We start from the raw sequence: 16,670 nt of genomic DNA on the forward strand, positions 1-16,670 counted from the left end.
AAGAAGCGATGAACACAGTGTCAAGACCCCCAACCGTAGCCTGCTTCTCCAAGGCCCCCTCCCCCTCTTGCCATCTGCAAATCCTTAAAGTGCATTCAGAGACCCATAGATGCTTCTTCCCTAACTAAAGTCAGCAGCAGTGTGGTGGGAATGAGAACCTTTCTCCCCTGCCTTCTGACTTGGCTCGTCACTCAGGGGACACTGGAGAGAATCCTGGGGCAAGCAGCAGGCTGTGCTGTGCCAAGGTCCATCCAAACAGGAAGGGATCATGAGCCCCTGACCTCCAGTTTGTGCTTGCCGATGCCATACTTTTGCAGGTAGCGACATCACCGTGTAATCAAGGATCCAGATTCCTAGGTAAAGAGAGTTGCAGGTCTTGAAATCAGCATATAAAACCCAGGTTTGGGATGAGGAATGGGAGGAGCCCCCAGGGTGCTGGTGTTAAGGAGCCTGTGGGTTTGGGTAGCAAACCAAGTCTGGCAATCTTGATGCTCATTTGAGAGCCGCCATACACACCCCTGATGGTCAGTCAAGTGAGAAGCCTCCCCCATGTTCATCTCAGGATGGGCTCAAACTCCTAAGGGATGCCAGAGAAAACCCCTTCCACAAGGAACCTTCAAACAGACACTGAAGGGAACAAGGCTTGGTTTGCCCTGGGGTGCACCTTCTGTGGCCCGTGCATGGCAGTCTACCGAGTCCTGGATGATGGAGAACCTCCTGCATGGCCCTCTCCAGGTCAATGCCTGTGTGCTGAGCATCGTCTACTCTTCCGGTGTCTAGTTATTAGCCTGTGAATTCCTTAAAGGGACACTGAGCTGTGACTCATGGCAGCATGTGTACCAACTCCTTAAATGTGATGAGAACCTGAGGGAGTCATAGACACGCTGTGCTTTCTCCCAGCTGTCCTGCAAGTGTCATTGTGTGAGCATGTGTCTCACAGGCTCACCTAACAGTTGGAAAACGGCTTGACTTGATAAACATTTCTCTCAGAATCAGGTTAGATCTGAATGATTTTTTTTAAAGAATCACTTTTATCTGAAGTAAAAATCTCAGCCTGCTGTGGAATATGATTCTACAACTACTCCACAGCAACATAGATGAGCATCTTTGGTGAGCAGACCCTGCCTTTGAGCCTAGCGATAATGAAAGTCTGGAGAAGCATTCTTTATAGTGACAGTATAGAAGCTATATGATAGGCATCACCTTGGTAATTTCCACAGCAGCTCTTTGAGGTCACTATCACGGCTATTCATACTCTAGAAAGGAAGGAATGATAACAACATGAATTAAGAACTGGCCCCAAGAAGCCAAGGAACCACAGAGCCCAGAATCTGAACAAACACTCCCCACTGCTCCTGGTAGACGTTCTATCCAGAGACCAGGCATTTCTCCTCAGCCAGTCAGTAGCTAATGTGTATCTGTGAGGGTAAGATTGCTGAACAGGAGTACACAGGAGGGAGGGACACAGTAGTGACTCAGGATGAGCCTTGACCCTATGGATGCAGTGAGCGTTAATCATGGAAGTAAACAGTGCTGTGGGAGAATGCTCTTGTATACTGTAAAGATTTGTCACTCGTATTAGTCTAATAAAATGCTGATTGACCAGTAGCCAGGCAGGAAGTATAGGTGGGGTGACCAGACCAGGAGAATTCTGAGAAGAGGATAGGCAGAGACGCAATCATCATCCAGATGCAGAGGAAGCAAGATGAGAATGCCTTCTTGAGTACCAAGCCACATGGCTAAACATAGATAAGAATTATGGGTTAATTTAAGTTGTAAGAGAGAGTTAGTAATAAGCCTGAACAATAGGCCAAGCAGTTTAAAATCAATGTAAGCCTCTGTGTGTTTATTTGGTTCTGAATAGCTGTGGGACTGAGTAGGAAAGAAACTTCCATCATCAGAACAACAGGCTTCTGGAAAAGAACTGGTCAGTACCATAGACACTGTAAGGACAAGGCCACTGACAACTCTAACAGTCACAGAGCACCTTGTGGGAGAGCTGGCATCTTAGCTGCCTACTCCACTGCATTCCTGCCTGTAGGAGGAAAGTTGCCAGGGAAAGATGATGGTGATCTTGCCAGTCCTCGAGACTGATGGAGAATTTCTGTTGCCATTCCCGCTCTGCTATCACTAAATTACTGTCACCATAGCCTTCCTATAGAATGCAGAAATCTACTTTTATAGCAATCCTCAGAATATCCTGCGCATTTTGGGGGATTTTGTGTGTGTGTGTGTGTGTGTGTGTGTGTGTGTGTTATTAAGGACTGAATTTAAGCCCTCATACACTAAGCAAGCACTCTACCACTGATCTACACTGCCCACACTCCCTCCTTTTAAAATTTTGAGATACAGTCTTGTTGAATTGCCTGGGCTGGCTTTGAACACACTCTAGCATAAACAGGCTTTGAACCTGTGACCCTTCTGCCTCAGCTTGTAGAATAGCTTGGTGTAGAAGGTACTTCTGTCTATGTGTTGTTTTCATTGGCTAATAAAGGAACTGCCTTGGCCTGTTGATAGGGCAGAGCTTAGGTAGGCAGGGAAGACAGAACTAAATGCTGGGAGGAAGAAGGACCGAGTCAGAGAGCGAGACACCATGGAGCCGCCAGAGTCAGACGTGCTGGAACTTTAGTTGGTAAGCCATGAACTCGTGGTGATGTGCAGATTAATAGAAATGGGTTAAATTAAGATGTAAAAATTAGCCAATAAGAAGCTAGAGCTAATGGGCCAAGCAGTGATTTAATTAATACAGTTTCTATGTGATTATTTCGGTTCTGGGCAGCCGGGACAAACAAGTGGCCTTCCTGTTACAATAGCTGTGCCCACAGCCTGCATCTCTAGACCTTGCTTCAAAATGCCATCCAACCCACATAGAGATGAGTAGACCAGAGGCATGGCTGCCTTTGGAGTATGGGCTGGACAGCTGAGTTGCCCTGCTGAGAACCAGTACCTCGCTGTAAAAGTTCAACTTTTCCTCAATGGAGTCTCTTTTTATCAAACATCGAAAACACTGGCACCACAGCAGCAAGCACAGTGAGTGGTGTGTGATGCTGTGTAGTCACTACAGAGGTGACAATAGCCATGCTGTGTGGGAGGAACAGAGGCCAGCAACCTCTACGGAACAGGGAGTCAAGGATTGGGACAGTGTCATTGATCCACGTCACTAGGGCAAATAGCAGAGGACATCGCAGGCCCCCATGCCCCTTACCTGGTGCCGTCTCTGCAGGATGGGATGAGAATATCACTCATGGCCTGTGCATCGAGTTGATGCTTAGGTTGCGTAGATGCCCAGGAATGGTGTCTACCACACCCTGGGGCCTCCATGCCCTCCTGCTGCCTGCTGTCCTCATCTTCCCCATGACAGCACTTGTCAATGAGGGCTGTGCTGCAGGCCACACAGATGCCACGGGGCTACTGGGCAGAGGACACCGATGCCCTCATTTCACCCTGCTCAGTCTTTGGAGGATGATGAAAAGGGACAGGTGGCCGATTGTTGCCCTCGGCGGCAAAGCTGTTCTGTCTGCTGTCTCTACGATTCATCTCTGTCATTTTCAGCCAATTGTATCTGTTGCCACTTCTAAAGACGGCCACCAGTGCCACTGCTGCCATAGCTACTGACACCAGCCTCCACAGCTCTTCTTTGTTGTTTTTGTCGATGCTGAGACTCGTGAGGAAAGGCTGGCCATTTAAGGACAACCTCACCGAGCACAGAACTTCCTTCTTTGTTGTTTGTGTGGCAGTAATCTCACGTTCCTCCGTATCCAAGGGCTGTTCTTGGCTGACAAAGAGGTGATGTGTGTGTGTGCACATGCGTGCACGTGTGTGTGAGTGCATGAATGCAAGCGTGCATGTGTGCACTCGTGTGTGTGTGTGTGTGTGAGCGCGTGTGCAATTCAAAAGGCATAGGATGCTGGGAAGCCAGTGTGTATTTCCGGGTCTTAGCACTGCTCACGCCCGTCTCTAAGAGCACTGCCAGCCTGAAGAGATGAAAGGGTTCTAGTGAGACAAGGTGGAGTTGGGTGGGGGAAAAGCCTAGATTCTGTTGTTATGGACCAGATTGGGTGAGAAGTCACACTTGTCGCCGTGTCCCTAACTTTGGGGAATTCTGTGGCTCAGTTTCTTTTCTCTGTGTGTGAGTTAGAGGACAGCTCGAAAGTGTACTGTCCTCCTCTCATGGGCTATGGTGCATCATGTATTACAGTACTCAATAAGAGAATTCTGAGTACTCCGTCAGTACTCGCTATGAGACCCTGAAGCGCTGAAGGCTGTGTTCAGTATGGAGCACAGGAAAGGATTTAGCTCAGTGCCGAAGTTTAAGCTTGTGCCTCTGTTACTGAAAGAATAAATGGAATTATGATCTCATTCATCATACTGAAGAAGTGCTCCTAAGAACTATTTTACGTACACACTGTTCACAGACAAAATTAACCACCACTGTTATTCTCTTTGAACACATGGGATTTTTTTTTTTTTAGTGCCCATGGTCATAACTGATCATTCTATGAGATATTTTACCAATTTCACTGAGCTATTTAAAATGTTTTATGGAAATCGAAAAGCAGAAAGGCTTGGGTGAGAGATGGGCAGGTGCAGCCATACTTGGGGCCCATTTGAAATGTGAACTGAAGTTAGCGCCATCCTGTGGTCTGAAATGTGAACTGAAGTTAGCGCCATCCTGTGGTTTGAAATGTGAACTGAAGTTAGCGCCATCCTGTGCTTTGAAATGTGATCTGAAGTTAGCGCCATCCTGTGGTTTGAAATGTGAACTGAAGTTAGCGCCATCCTGTGGTTTGGAAAAGTGTAAGGAGCTTTTTATCTGTTTTCAGAAAGTGGTCAATTGAAGCACATGCAGAGAAACATTAGAGATAACTATTTGTGAACTCCAAGAAATATTTCTAGTTCATGTGGGGAATTAGTTGGGCAATGTCCTGATGACCAACAGAGGAAGCCAGGTGCTAAGTTGCCATTCTTCCTAGGTCCTGCCCTTCTCAGTAAGGCTCCCAAACTGTCCCCACTGTTCCTGACACCCTCAAAGGGAATCTATGACAACATTAAAATATGCCATTAATGAGCTCTAGAATTTTTATTTTGCAAAATGAATATTTTTTCTTTTTTGGAGAAGTTGAAAGTACTACCTGGGAGTTGATTTTACTAAGACACTTTCAAAACTTGAATTCATTCTAAAAGCAACTTAAATATGTTCTCACTCTCCCCCTCTGGCATTTTAGAACCATCCAAGTTCAATAGTACATGCTGATATGTATCTTCTTGTTACCTCCCAACAGTAAGACCCCTTGGAAGAAATCAACATGGTTGTTCACAATTATTGGGTGGGGGAAATCTAATCTTTAACATGCTTGTGTAGTTGGTGAACCTGACACACCAAAGCACTGTAGTAATAAGAGCGGCGGGGCTACATCCCCAGCACCCGGCCGCCCCCACAGCTAGCTTTACCCAAAATAATTACACGGACACTGTATTCTTTTAAACACTGCTTGGCCCATTCTCTTCTAGGCTAATTTTCACATATTAATGTAGCCCATTTCTAATCATCTGTGTGTAGCACCCCAAGGTGCGCTTACCAGGAAGATTCTAGCCTATGTCCATCCTGGGTCGGAGCTTCATCCCGGGAGCGGGGCATGGCGTCTCTCTCAGGCGTCTGCTCCCGAGAGGAGAGCTGTCGAGACTGACCTCACTTCCTCTTCCTCCCAGCGTTCTGTCCTGTCTACACCTCCCACCTATCTTCTAACCAATAAAATGGGCCAAGGCAGTTCCTTTATTAGCCAATGACCTTCCTCCATCAAAGCACTACACAGCAAGGCTGTAAAGAGAAAACTTATTGGGTTATAGAACTCAGTATTCCTGAAGGGCCTCCATATGTCCACCATGGTTATATGTAGCATGCTTCCTTCTGGAGAAATTCCAGCATTTCCATCATGGTATTTGTTTGTTCCCATTATTTTTTTAAAAAGGATTTATTATATGGCCACGCCCCTATGCAGGAAAGCCTCCACCACGTGTGCTGTTGTCTTATAAAACTGCTAAATCAGGCTGTCTGCCCATTGTCTCCCAGCAGGCCGAGGATGCTTTGGTTAAGGAATGGGAGAAAGGAGAGAAATCCAATCACACTCACAAGGAAGAGCTTAAGTAATTAGGTACAGGCACGGCCAGCAAGGCGAGGCGATGCTTCTCAGCCAAGCACCAGCCCAGTGCGGCCATGCAATAAAGGGAATGTAGGGAATTAGGCCAGGTGCCAGGATGAGGTCTGTGTAAAAACAAAGCATCTGGAAAAATTCGAAGGCTTGACATGTCCAAGTCGAGAGGGGTCAACGCTAATAATGCGATCACAAGTGTCACTGATGTCAACCCGCTGCTAATGCAGAATTCCTTCCAGAGTGTCACTGGGCAAGTTCGTTGGTCCTCTGCTTCCCACCATAGATGAATAACGCTGAAAAGGTCTATGTAGATAGAATCCCCAGGGTCCCCACAGAATCATGAGGTATGCCTACACACCCAGGACCCCTCCACAAACATGGAACACATTTTTTTAATATCCCAGTCCACTCTGGCAAATGCCAGTGAAGGGCAATCTCTGGTTGCCTTTGTTGCCCTTTGCCCAGATAGGAGTGAGCTTCCTTCCTCTAGAAGGCACCTGGCTCTCTCCATGGAGATGAGAGACTCACTCTCTGCAGCTCTGCACCAAAGCTCCATGTTGTAGCTGTCTGATGCAGCTACCACCCATGGTATGTGTTCTCCTGCATGGACATAATGCCATCAGATTCTTCTCTTCCCAGGGCTTGGGCTTCTTCCTCCATTAACCTCTCTGTGCTAGGATACAGTCTTCTACGCACCAACACCAAGTCACGCAGATTCCACTCAGTGTTTATCGATAAGAACGCTGGTGGCATTCACACTTTAGAATAGAAAACTCGCAGCTCTGCTGTTAAAATCCCATGCTCCCCTTAAAACGGGTGAGTGTTTTACTTGCTTAATAGAACTAAATGATTCTTCTCTTAAATAAAAACTCAGAGCTACAGACTTGTCTTTGTAAAAACCGCTGTCAGGTAAATTCAAACTTTCCTACAGAGTGTGGGATTGGCGATAGGAAGAAAACATTTGCCTGGAACTCTGGGAGAAAGATGGTATACAGACTACATCCTTAATTAATTAGGTTTCTCCAGGGTTTGGAGAATGCATTATTCTTTAAAGAATAAAATAGTACATGTTGTTCTCCTGGAGTGGGGGGAAGAAGAATTCTCTGTTTAATCAAAGAAATGAAACCAGAGCTCATCACCTGTAACTCCCAGGGAGGCCATTCAGAGCGTCATCAGTTGCTGGGTGCACACAGAAACTTCCCCATCAAGCACAGAAAGCAATGGCGAGCAAATCCTGCAGGTTTGAATCTAGAAAGTTTATGTGCCTTAGGCCTCCACGAGGGGAGTGTGATTTAAAGTTATTCGGAAGAATAAAGAGAAAAAATTAAAGACACACGGAAAATGGAGAGGTAATGGAAGTCAGGAGTGGGGACTTAATCTTGTTCAAAGTTGGTAAAAGAGTGAAGTCCTTTCAATAACACCAAACCTCGCTGTGGGCTATGCCACATGGGCTGGAGGAAGGAAGCAGTTGGCCTATCGTTAATAGGGTTGGAGCGCTGTCAGAACAGTTTCCACCTGTGTGTATATGCACTCTCCTGGGTGGCTCTCTGTTACTGAAAAAACCTGAGGGTTCTGGAAGCAACAGGCCCTTTTCCAAACAGAGGCTGGTGTCATGTCCTGACCCAAGGCATAACCCTCATTACTTTTGCCACTTATCCAAATAAAACTGTCCAGATGATCAATAGGTATCCTTTATCCTGCAGAGACCACCACCCTTCTGACAAATTCTCAAAGCGTTCCCTGGAATCATGGACTCCAGACCAATCCACCGTCCCGTGGGAACTGGGTTAGGGTCCAGTGGAGATAAAAACAGGGTGTCTGGCGGGGGGGGACGTTCACCCAGGACCTTTTGTGTCACTCCTGTGACTAGCACATTACCCAAAGGGACTTGGCTCCTGCCAGCGCAAAACACAGTGCCAAATGCTTCTCTGGGGCACCGGCACTGAAGTCCAAAAATGTGTAACTCAAAGAAGAAGAAGAAGAAGAAAAGACTAGCCTTGCTTCCTAGGAACCAACTTCAACAAAACCACCAGAACAAAATACAGAACAGTAAAAAGTGGGAAGAAAAGCCTGGCCAGAAAGCTAATAAGTAAAAGATCCCAGGAAAGACTTGACCAGCGAGGAAATCTACACTCGTCACTGGGGCTGAGGGAATGGCTTACTGGGTAAAGTACTTTGCTGTGCAGGTGTGAAGACCGGAGTTCAGGTCCCAACACCCACAAAATTGCTGGCTGGGTGTGTGGTTGGCTTCTAACGGTAGCAACTTGGGAGGCAGATAGTGGGATTCCCTAGAGCAAGCTAGCCTGACAGAGATCCTGAGTTGGTGATCTCTGAGAGATCCTGCCTCAATATATAAGGTAGAGGGTAGTCACGGAAGACATCTGACATCAGCCCGTGGCCTCCATATGCACAGGTGCACACATGAATGTGTGCACATACGTGCCAAAATTTTAATAAAAAATCAAGAAGATTTTTAGATCTTACAATGTGACTATTTCTCTTAAAAGATCTAATCATTTGGCTGATCTCCATAAGGTAGACTATCTCAGCTCAGAAACGAGGAGTCAGTAACAGTACACCCAAGAAATGCTGTCCTGAGAACACTGTGGCTTCATTTGGGGCAGTGATTTTCATTACTGTTCTGATTGGTGGGATGGCTGATGAAAATGTCACAAGATGAGCCCAATCAGTCCTAGGGAGAGGCAGCTGAGGAGCCCATCCCTGTTCTGCAGGCCTGGAGAATCACCAGCTCTTTTGCGGAACAATGGGCTTCTTGGGAGTGGGCAAAGAGCCCCACCCTCAGACAGCCACAAGCCCCAAATCAACCTCCCCGAGAAGGGAAGTCTGAAAGCAGACAGAGAATTGTAGAGCATTGGCTGGTGTCCTTATTTCAGTACATGCATGCGACAAAACCATCAAAATCCAAGAACGAAAGCCAGGAGTGAGCAAGCGGACTGATAGAACAGTATGACGACATTAAATGCCCTGTGACAGGAATAGGAATAACTGCTATTCGCCACTAACTGAGCTATTTACACATCCAATAGCATTTACTGGTGGAAACAACATGGACAGTTCCTGTGATGTATTGAGTGTGTGTGTGTGGGGGGGGGGGGGATACAATGTCAATTGCTGAGATCGCTACTCTAAATAAGTCTGGTTCAGAGAAAAGCTAAAAGGAAATATCAATCTAATATCAAATATTAGGTTTCTATATCAGTTACTGAGATGGTTTTCATCTTTTTCCCGACTCTTGGGAAATAGGCGTAATAATCCTTAGTGAAAAGTGGGCTGGTAACCAACAATGAAAAGAAGAAAGGAAAAGACTTATAACTATTAACATTTTCCATATTATACAGGAAATCCAAAATATTGAAATTTTGGGGCTTTGGCAAAGTTGTCTAAATATCAAAGAAGCAAATGTCTGAGGTTCGTGGCAAATATGAGCTTTTATTTCCAAATGCCTCTCAGGATTCAGGTCACTGTGAAAAGGTCACAAAGGGAAACACCTCTAACAGGAGAAGCCTCATGCCTTGTGTCTGGGTAAAGAACACCCTGGAGGCAGCATGCACGCAGGAGAAAAGTCCACGCAGGCTAAAGCAGACTCACAGGGCAGCAGCCATCAGGGCTGACCTAAAAGGTGCTCTCCAAATGACACCTGGACTCTTACCTGCATGTGTGTTTTTTCTCTAACTCACTTGTTGCCATCACCTCGATGCTGTCCAGGCTCCACCTCCGCCGTCTGCAGCTCTTTCACCCACTCTAGAAAAGGCTCTGATGAATGCCCTTGGGGTTCAGGTGTTGAAACCCCATAGAAGAGTTAGCAGACCAGGGAAGAGGGAGGGCACAGCCAGTAGCCATGCAGCTGCCCAGGGAGAAGCCATCGCTGTCTTGCAGACAGCTCATGCCTTCACCCAAAGCAAAGCTCACGGGAGAGTCAACTTCCACAGAGAAGAATGTCTGCGGGCCCTGTGCAAGACTTAAGGCAGCAGAGTCATCAGGGTTCATCGTCAGTATTCTGCCTTCCATCATCTTTCCTGAAGGGTCCTGTTGTTTGCTGTTTCTATAAAAACCCTACCCAGCTATCCTCCGGAGCCATTGTCCATGAGGAGTGACACAAAGAATTGTCATCCATTTAGATCCACTTCCAGGATGCTCTTGGATTCTGCTTTAAGGGAGTTGTCCGAAGTCCCGAAGTCCCAGGGTGCCTCCCTGCTACCCTCCGCCATTTTGCACCTACCTCTCTGTTTCCTCACCAACCTCAGGTGGTTCGGGACCAGATCTCGCACTGCACGGTGAAGCTGCGCCAGACCACGGGCCTCATGGAGTACTGCTTGGAGGTGATTAAGGAGAACGATCCCAGCGGCTTTCTGCAGGTCAGTGTTTACTAGGGCTTCCTCCTGGTTCAGATGCGCCCCGGCACTGAGTGGAGGATAAGCAGTCCCGCAGCCTGGCTTCAAGTGTCCCTCAATAGCAGAACCTCCCTGTATACTCAGTTAAGTGTAGGAGAGCCTGTTGGAGAACGCTGACTTCCTGGAAGTCTCTGGCACCCTATGCTACAAGACTAAGAAGTGCATGGGCTGGTGTGTGCTTTAGTTCCTGTGCTTAACTCTGTTGTTTCTTCCAATTATAAAGTGCTATAGTGTAAGCTAGGATTTACTTATGTTTTGGTACCAACGACAAGGGGCTTCTTAACTAAGCTAGGGCATCTAGATCTCCTCCAGTTCGTGTTCTGCAGACCGCCAAGAGCGACAGATGGGGCTGAGTGTAAGAAAGGGAAGAGGTCCCTTCCAAGGAGTCAAGTGGGAGTCCCATGAAGATGACGCACTTAGGCTGGAAGAGGATGTGTAGTGGCCTCTGGCTTGCATACCTCATTCCCGAGTCTTGTCTGGCTGCCCACACCTTTGTATGGAAGGGTGGATGGAGCCTTTGATCCTATAGAACAAATTGATTTCCAGTGTATCATTTTCTTCAGCGCTGTCCACATTTGGAGCTCAGTAGTAAATGCATGTGTGTATTCTAGGCGTATCTTCTCATCGATGAAGGTCTTAATTATTTACAGTGGCCTCCTTCCAACTCAACAAAAAATGTCCAGATCTGCTTCAGAAACTGTGGGCAACCCTAGTCAGGACACAGACATTCTCACCGAGCACCTGAGATGGGAGAAAGCTTGAGGTCCTTGCTGTTCGGTGGCAATGTGTAACGGCGTAAACGAATGCAGACAGATTGTAAAAATATGTATCGCTTTAATGGCGAAATAGACTTACAGAACCACCGTTCCCGCGGAGACCAGGAAAGCAGAAAAGGGTCGGCTGGGAGCACGCTTGCCAAATTTATAGGCCAACATTAGCCCAAGGCGAACACGCCCCCTAAGGGGCGGGACTTATCCCTACAGCAATGCTTAGAGTCCAGGAGCAGCATTGGGGTTTGAATGTAACGCTGTGTTTCTTACACTGTGGTCTTTGATGCGATTAGATTTCAGACGCCCTCATCAGGCGAGTCCACTTGACTGAGGACCAGTGGGGGAAAGGCACGCTCACCCCCCGGATGACCACGGACTTTGACTTGAGCCTGGACAACAGCCCCCTGCTGCAATCCATTCACCAGCTGGACTTTGTGCAAGTGAAAGGTGAGTTCTCATGTCCCCAGAGTCGGCGCTGTCCTGAGCAGATGCTGCTGCTTGAAGCGGGGTGGGTGACCCCGTGATGAAGGTTATAGCGTCCAGATGGGCCTGGAGAAAGGGGCTCAGAAGCACTTGCTGTTGGGCGTGGTGGTGTACTCCTATAATCCCAGCACTCACCAGGTGGAAACAGGCAGTCTGTGAGTTCAAGGCCAGCCTGGTCTACTACTGAGCTCCGGATAAGACAAAATTAGAATAAAAAAGAAAAATCAAAAGAGGAAGAAGGGAAGGGGGATGAAGAAGAGAAAGAGAAAAGAAAAGGAGCATGGTCTGCTCTTGCAGAGGATCCATGTTCAGTCCCCAGCACCCACTCCAGGTAGCTTACCTGTACCCACGCTGGCGTCTGAGGGCCCTGGCACACACACACGGCACACATACACTCGAATAAAATCTTTTTAAAATCTAGAGCGACTCTCACCTATGCAGGGGAATGAAAACACCTCCATTTTAGCTGTGTGAGCTGAGCAAGTCTGATAAACTCAGATATACTCAACCCTGGAGAATTCACGTGTCAGCAGCAGAGCCATGACAACACAGAGACAGTCAGAAGGGAGGTCACTGTACACAGCTAAGACCTTCCCACAGTGAGGCCTGCATAGTGCCGAATGCCACGGAGACCTGGCCTTGAAATGAAAGCGTCCTCTCGGCGGGAGGGAGAGAGCAAATGAAAGAGAGCTGGAGAGGACGGCTGGAGGCTGGGAGAGAAATGACAGTGAGACAAACTTACCATTAGATTATAGAACTAAAGTACGTGGCGAGGTCTGGTTGAAGATTTTTTTTTTAAGTTGGGCACCAAAAGGAAGTATAAGTACTTATGATTAAAAACACAAGTCAGGGGGGGCTGGAAAGATGGCTTGGGGGTTAGTTCCAGCAGCTACATGGTGGCTCACAACCATCTGTAATGAGATGTGGCGCCCTCTTCTGGTGTGCAGGCATACATGCAGGCAGAACACTGTATACATAATAAATAAGTGAATCTTAAAAAAAACATACAAGCCAGCTATGCAGTGGTATTTTTTATGGCAGTGTCACTAACCCACCTGAAGACTATTTCTGACTTTTTTAACTTCATGTTTTTGACATACGTAAAGTCATACAACTATCACCACAATCGAGATAACAAACTATTCCAAAGCCAGGTGAAAAGGTGGAGGAGGTCTCTGACCCCAGCAATGAGGAGACCATTGCTCAAGAACTAAGCAGCAAGGCAACCCTCCATCACACACCAACCTGCCCCCATCCTCAAACCCGTGACAGCTACTGCTCTCTCCTCCAACTCTGCCACTTTTAACACTTTCTGACCTTTTGTGAAAACGGAAGAAACTGGGCCATGCATGGTGGCTCACGGCCTACTCCCAGCATCCAGGGGGCAGAGGCCTGTGAGTTCCAGGTTAGCCAGGTCAGCACAGCACATTCCAGGTCAACAAGTATCACATCGTGAGACACTGTATCAAACCAAGCAGATACAAACCTTTCAAAAATGAAAACAATGCTTGTCAGGGCTGCAGAGGAGACTTGGCAATTAAGAAGCTTGCTGCTCGTGCAGAGGGCCAGTTTGGTTCCCAGGACCCACAGCAGGCAGGTGACAAAGCCACCTGGAACTCCAGCTCCAGAGGAACTAATATCTCCTGGTCTCCTTGGGCACTGTCTTCTCATGCACGAACCCACACACATACACATAAATAAATACAAGTAAAAGCTTTTCCTAGCTGGAGAAATTGATTTGCATCCTTCACCTCTTAATTTAAGCATACATGTAATAAATGAGTCTTAAAAGTAAATACTTTGCAAATTATATATGGTAGGGGCAAATTCTACCTGCTTCTCTGCTTATCAAACAGACTTCTATAACCAGAGAGGTTATAGTTTTAGTACTGTTAGTGCTTCCGTCGTGTGGGTGAATTCATCTGTGTGTTTGGCGCATCTCCTTTTCATGACCCTTTGCTCTTGGTTTCTCGGCTTCCTCATTTTTTTTTTTTTTTTTTACTGATAGGCACTCATTTGAGATGACACCTTAACCAACTTTTAAACTGCTGTATAGATTGTAAGCTAAAATGCCTCATGTAATAAAAAATGAGGACATTTACAGGATGTTGACGAAACCAGACATTATCCCAAGTGCAGCTGATTTTCTTCACTTCCATTTATTCCCGCAGTCCTAGAGGTCAACTGAAGAAATTGGGAGCACAGGAAACGTATGTTACAGAAAATGGTGGGGCTAGGGTTCACCCCTTCCTGACAGGAAGTAGCTTCATTACACACTAGTATCCTTCCCAATCTATTCTACAAAACTAGTGTATCCCAGAGTAGCTTCTTGGGGAAATATCTCATTTACTTTCATACATTTAGTTGTGTGTGTGTGTGTGTGTGTGTGTGTGTGTGTGTGTGAATTACAACAATCTTTTACCGCTGTTTAAAATCTTCTCTGACACCTACATGGCAAAGTCAGTAAACCATCTCTTGCAGAATATAGAACCTCGGGTTAATTGCCCCCAGCCAGACTCTGGCTATCCCCAATTCTTTCAACAAAATAAAAGTTATGTCTCATGTAACATAAAAAGGCAGAGCAAAGAGGGGGAAAATGTACCAACCCAGTTCACGTTGGTACTAGAGCAGGAGGAAGGGAAAGTTCAAAAGTAGAAGAAGCCTTTTGAATGTTTTGGTCAGCGGCAGGGCAGTCTGCCCCCACACTCGCTGCTCTTTGTGTCTGGTCCACCCATCTGCCTGCTATGGTGCCCAGGGTAGGTGGCAGAATGAACCTGCCTGTTCAGTGAGCCGCTCCTGAGAGGGTACGAGAGCTGAGATCTGTGTGCTGGGCATCAGGGACCACATTTCCAAGAAGAGTCCCGTTTTCACTTAGCAGTTCACACAGAGTTGAAAGTGGAGAAAGCTGTATTTTGACTGTTCAGTGTGTGCACAGGCAGCAGAGAATGCCAACCACACTAAAAGCTAAAATGTAGACCACCCCTACGTGCAGCCACTGACCTGACATGCCCGGCATCCAGAACAATTCCTTATGACATTATGAGACAAGACCATTCGGTGCGACAGCAAAATTTCTGTTTAACACCTCACCTTAATTTAATTCGTTTTTGATTATTTCCTCTCTGCCTTGTTAATTTATGTGTCTTGCTTTGTGCTCATTAAGTTTAACCAATTCAGTGAGAGCCCGGTCCTGTTCCGTCGGAATAATTTTTGCCTGTCAGATAATTGTGACGCAAAGAAAAGGCCAAGGTTGTGATGCAGGCTCAGTTGATTGGCTGTAGTTGAACCCACCCCGCCCCCACCCCTGGGATGTTTGTTAGCACAGGGACAGTTGCTCATAGTGTACTGTTAGCTCGTTCATTTTCTACAGGAATTCTTAGACCACCTAACGAACGGCCCTTTGACAATTTGTCAGGAAAAATATTCCCCCAAAACTTAAGTCCAAGTACAAAAGATGCAAATTAAATAGTGTTTGAAATAATATTAACATAATCTGACCATTATGAAATAACCCTATCATGAGATACATATTTTTAACAATGTTACATGGGCATAGTAGAAACTCAAAATATTTTTAAGTAACTTAAAGTATGCCTTTAAACTTCTGGCACTTTTATGCAGAAAATATCCGCTTGCTTCTTGACAAAAAGGAATTCGAATCTTCCTGGTTTTGAAATCTTGTCCGAGATGTTCATTTTGTTTGCTGTGGAAGGAGATGGGTCTTCTGTGAGTGCCCACAGGTTTCTACCCAGGCAGCTGCTGCTTAGCAAGAATTCATCTACTGGGCTCACTGCCACCCCGAGCAGGTGAAGTCCCTCTAGAGAACACTGGGCTTCTGTTGTGCAGCTGCCTGAATTGTTCTGGTATGCTTCTAGGTGTCCCTTGATTAGAAGATCACTTCACCTTCTCTCCAAACCTTTGGGAGTGATGTTTGAGCGCCTTGTCTTCAATTGTATAAAAATGACACGCCAAGTTTTGTCTCCTGCTTTTATGAGAGATCGTTTTGTGAATATTTCTCCAAGTTCTCAGTTGGTATTGTCCACTCTCTCCTGGGTCATGGGAATAGAATTTTCAGAGTCCTTTTGTGGTCTTCCAAGGTTCTGCTGTATGGGTAAGAACAGGCTTTTCCTGAAGAACATTACCCTAAAATCATGTGAGCACAGAGGACATTTAAGGCGTGTCGCTAAAATCGATCGTCTGCATGTTAAATCCATACCAGGACGAAGCTGTGACCTAAAGCTCTTACCAGCCTTTTACCACATAAGACCAAACGGTTGTTAATTTCTTTAAGTGCCTCTCCTCCCATGAGGACAAATTAATCTTCACTAACTCCCCTTGAATGCAATAGCTCTTGTTATGTTCCAAGGTCATAGTCAAGGACAGAGTGATCTGAACAGACGCCCCTTTGTGTCGCAGGGAGAGGGCTGGCAGAGATGGGTTAGCAGGCACATGTGCACAGGCAATCTGTTCACATGCAGAGGTTTGGGGACTGAAATGAATGTCCTCAGAACATGTGTGGTTCATCCTCCCCTCGTGGACCAGCCATAACTTTCTAGAAATGCCCTGCATTTAACCTAAAGCAGTGGTTCTCAACCTTCCTCACACTACGACCCTTTCATACAATTCTTCATGCCATGGTGACCCCAGCCATGAAATTATTTTGTTGCTACTTCATGACTGCAATTTTGCTACTGTTGTGAACTGTAATGTAAATATTCGATATGTAAGATATCTGATATGCGACCCCGAGGGGGGTCACGAACCACAGGTTGAGAAGTGCTAAACTTAAATGCCACTCATATTGTTCAGTCCCCACAGAGGAGAACCAGTGGCCAACAGAGAAGGCCATGCTG

At 46.4% G+C, this 16,670-nt stretch overlaps 1 protein-coding gene across 13 annotated transcripts in view; it reads left to right on the forward strand.

The window, feature by feature from the left end:
• The window catches only part of Trim9 (tripartite motif containing 9), a 107,658-nt gene that overhangs the window by 58,691 nt on the left and 32,297 nt on the right, over positions 1 to 16,670 (forward strand). For all 13 annotated transcript variants that reach the window (XM_041658728.1, XM_041658726.1, XM_041658730.1 and 10 more), the window contains exons 4-5: positions 10,418 to 10,528; positions 11,628 to 11,781. In XM_041658728.1, the coding sequence (XP_041514662.1) occupies positions 10,418 to 10,528; positions 11,628 to 11,781 (265 nt within the window). The remainder of the gene's footprint in view (positions 1 to 10,417; positions 10,529 to 11,627; positions 11,782 to 16,670) is intronic.

The sequence above is a fragment of the Microtus oregoni genome, unplaced genomic scaffold (assembly GCF_018167655.1).
Source record: "Microtus oregoni isolate MIOR12 unplaced genomic scaffold, Mior012 000009F_ref0000495, whole genome shotgun sequence".
In the NCBI taxonomy this organism is placed as follows: domain Eukaryota; kingdom Metazoa; phylum Chordata; class Mammalia; order Rodentia; family Cricetidae; genus Microtus; species Microtus oregoni.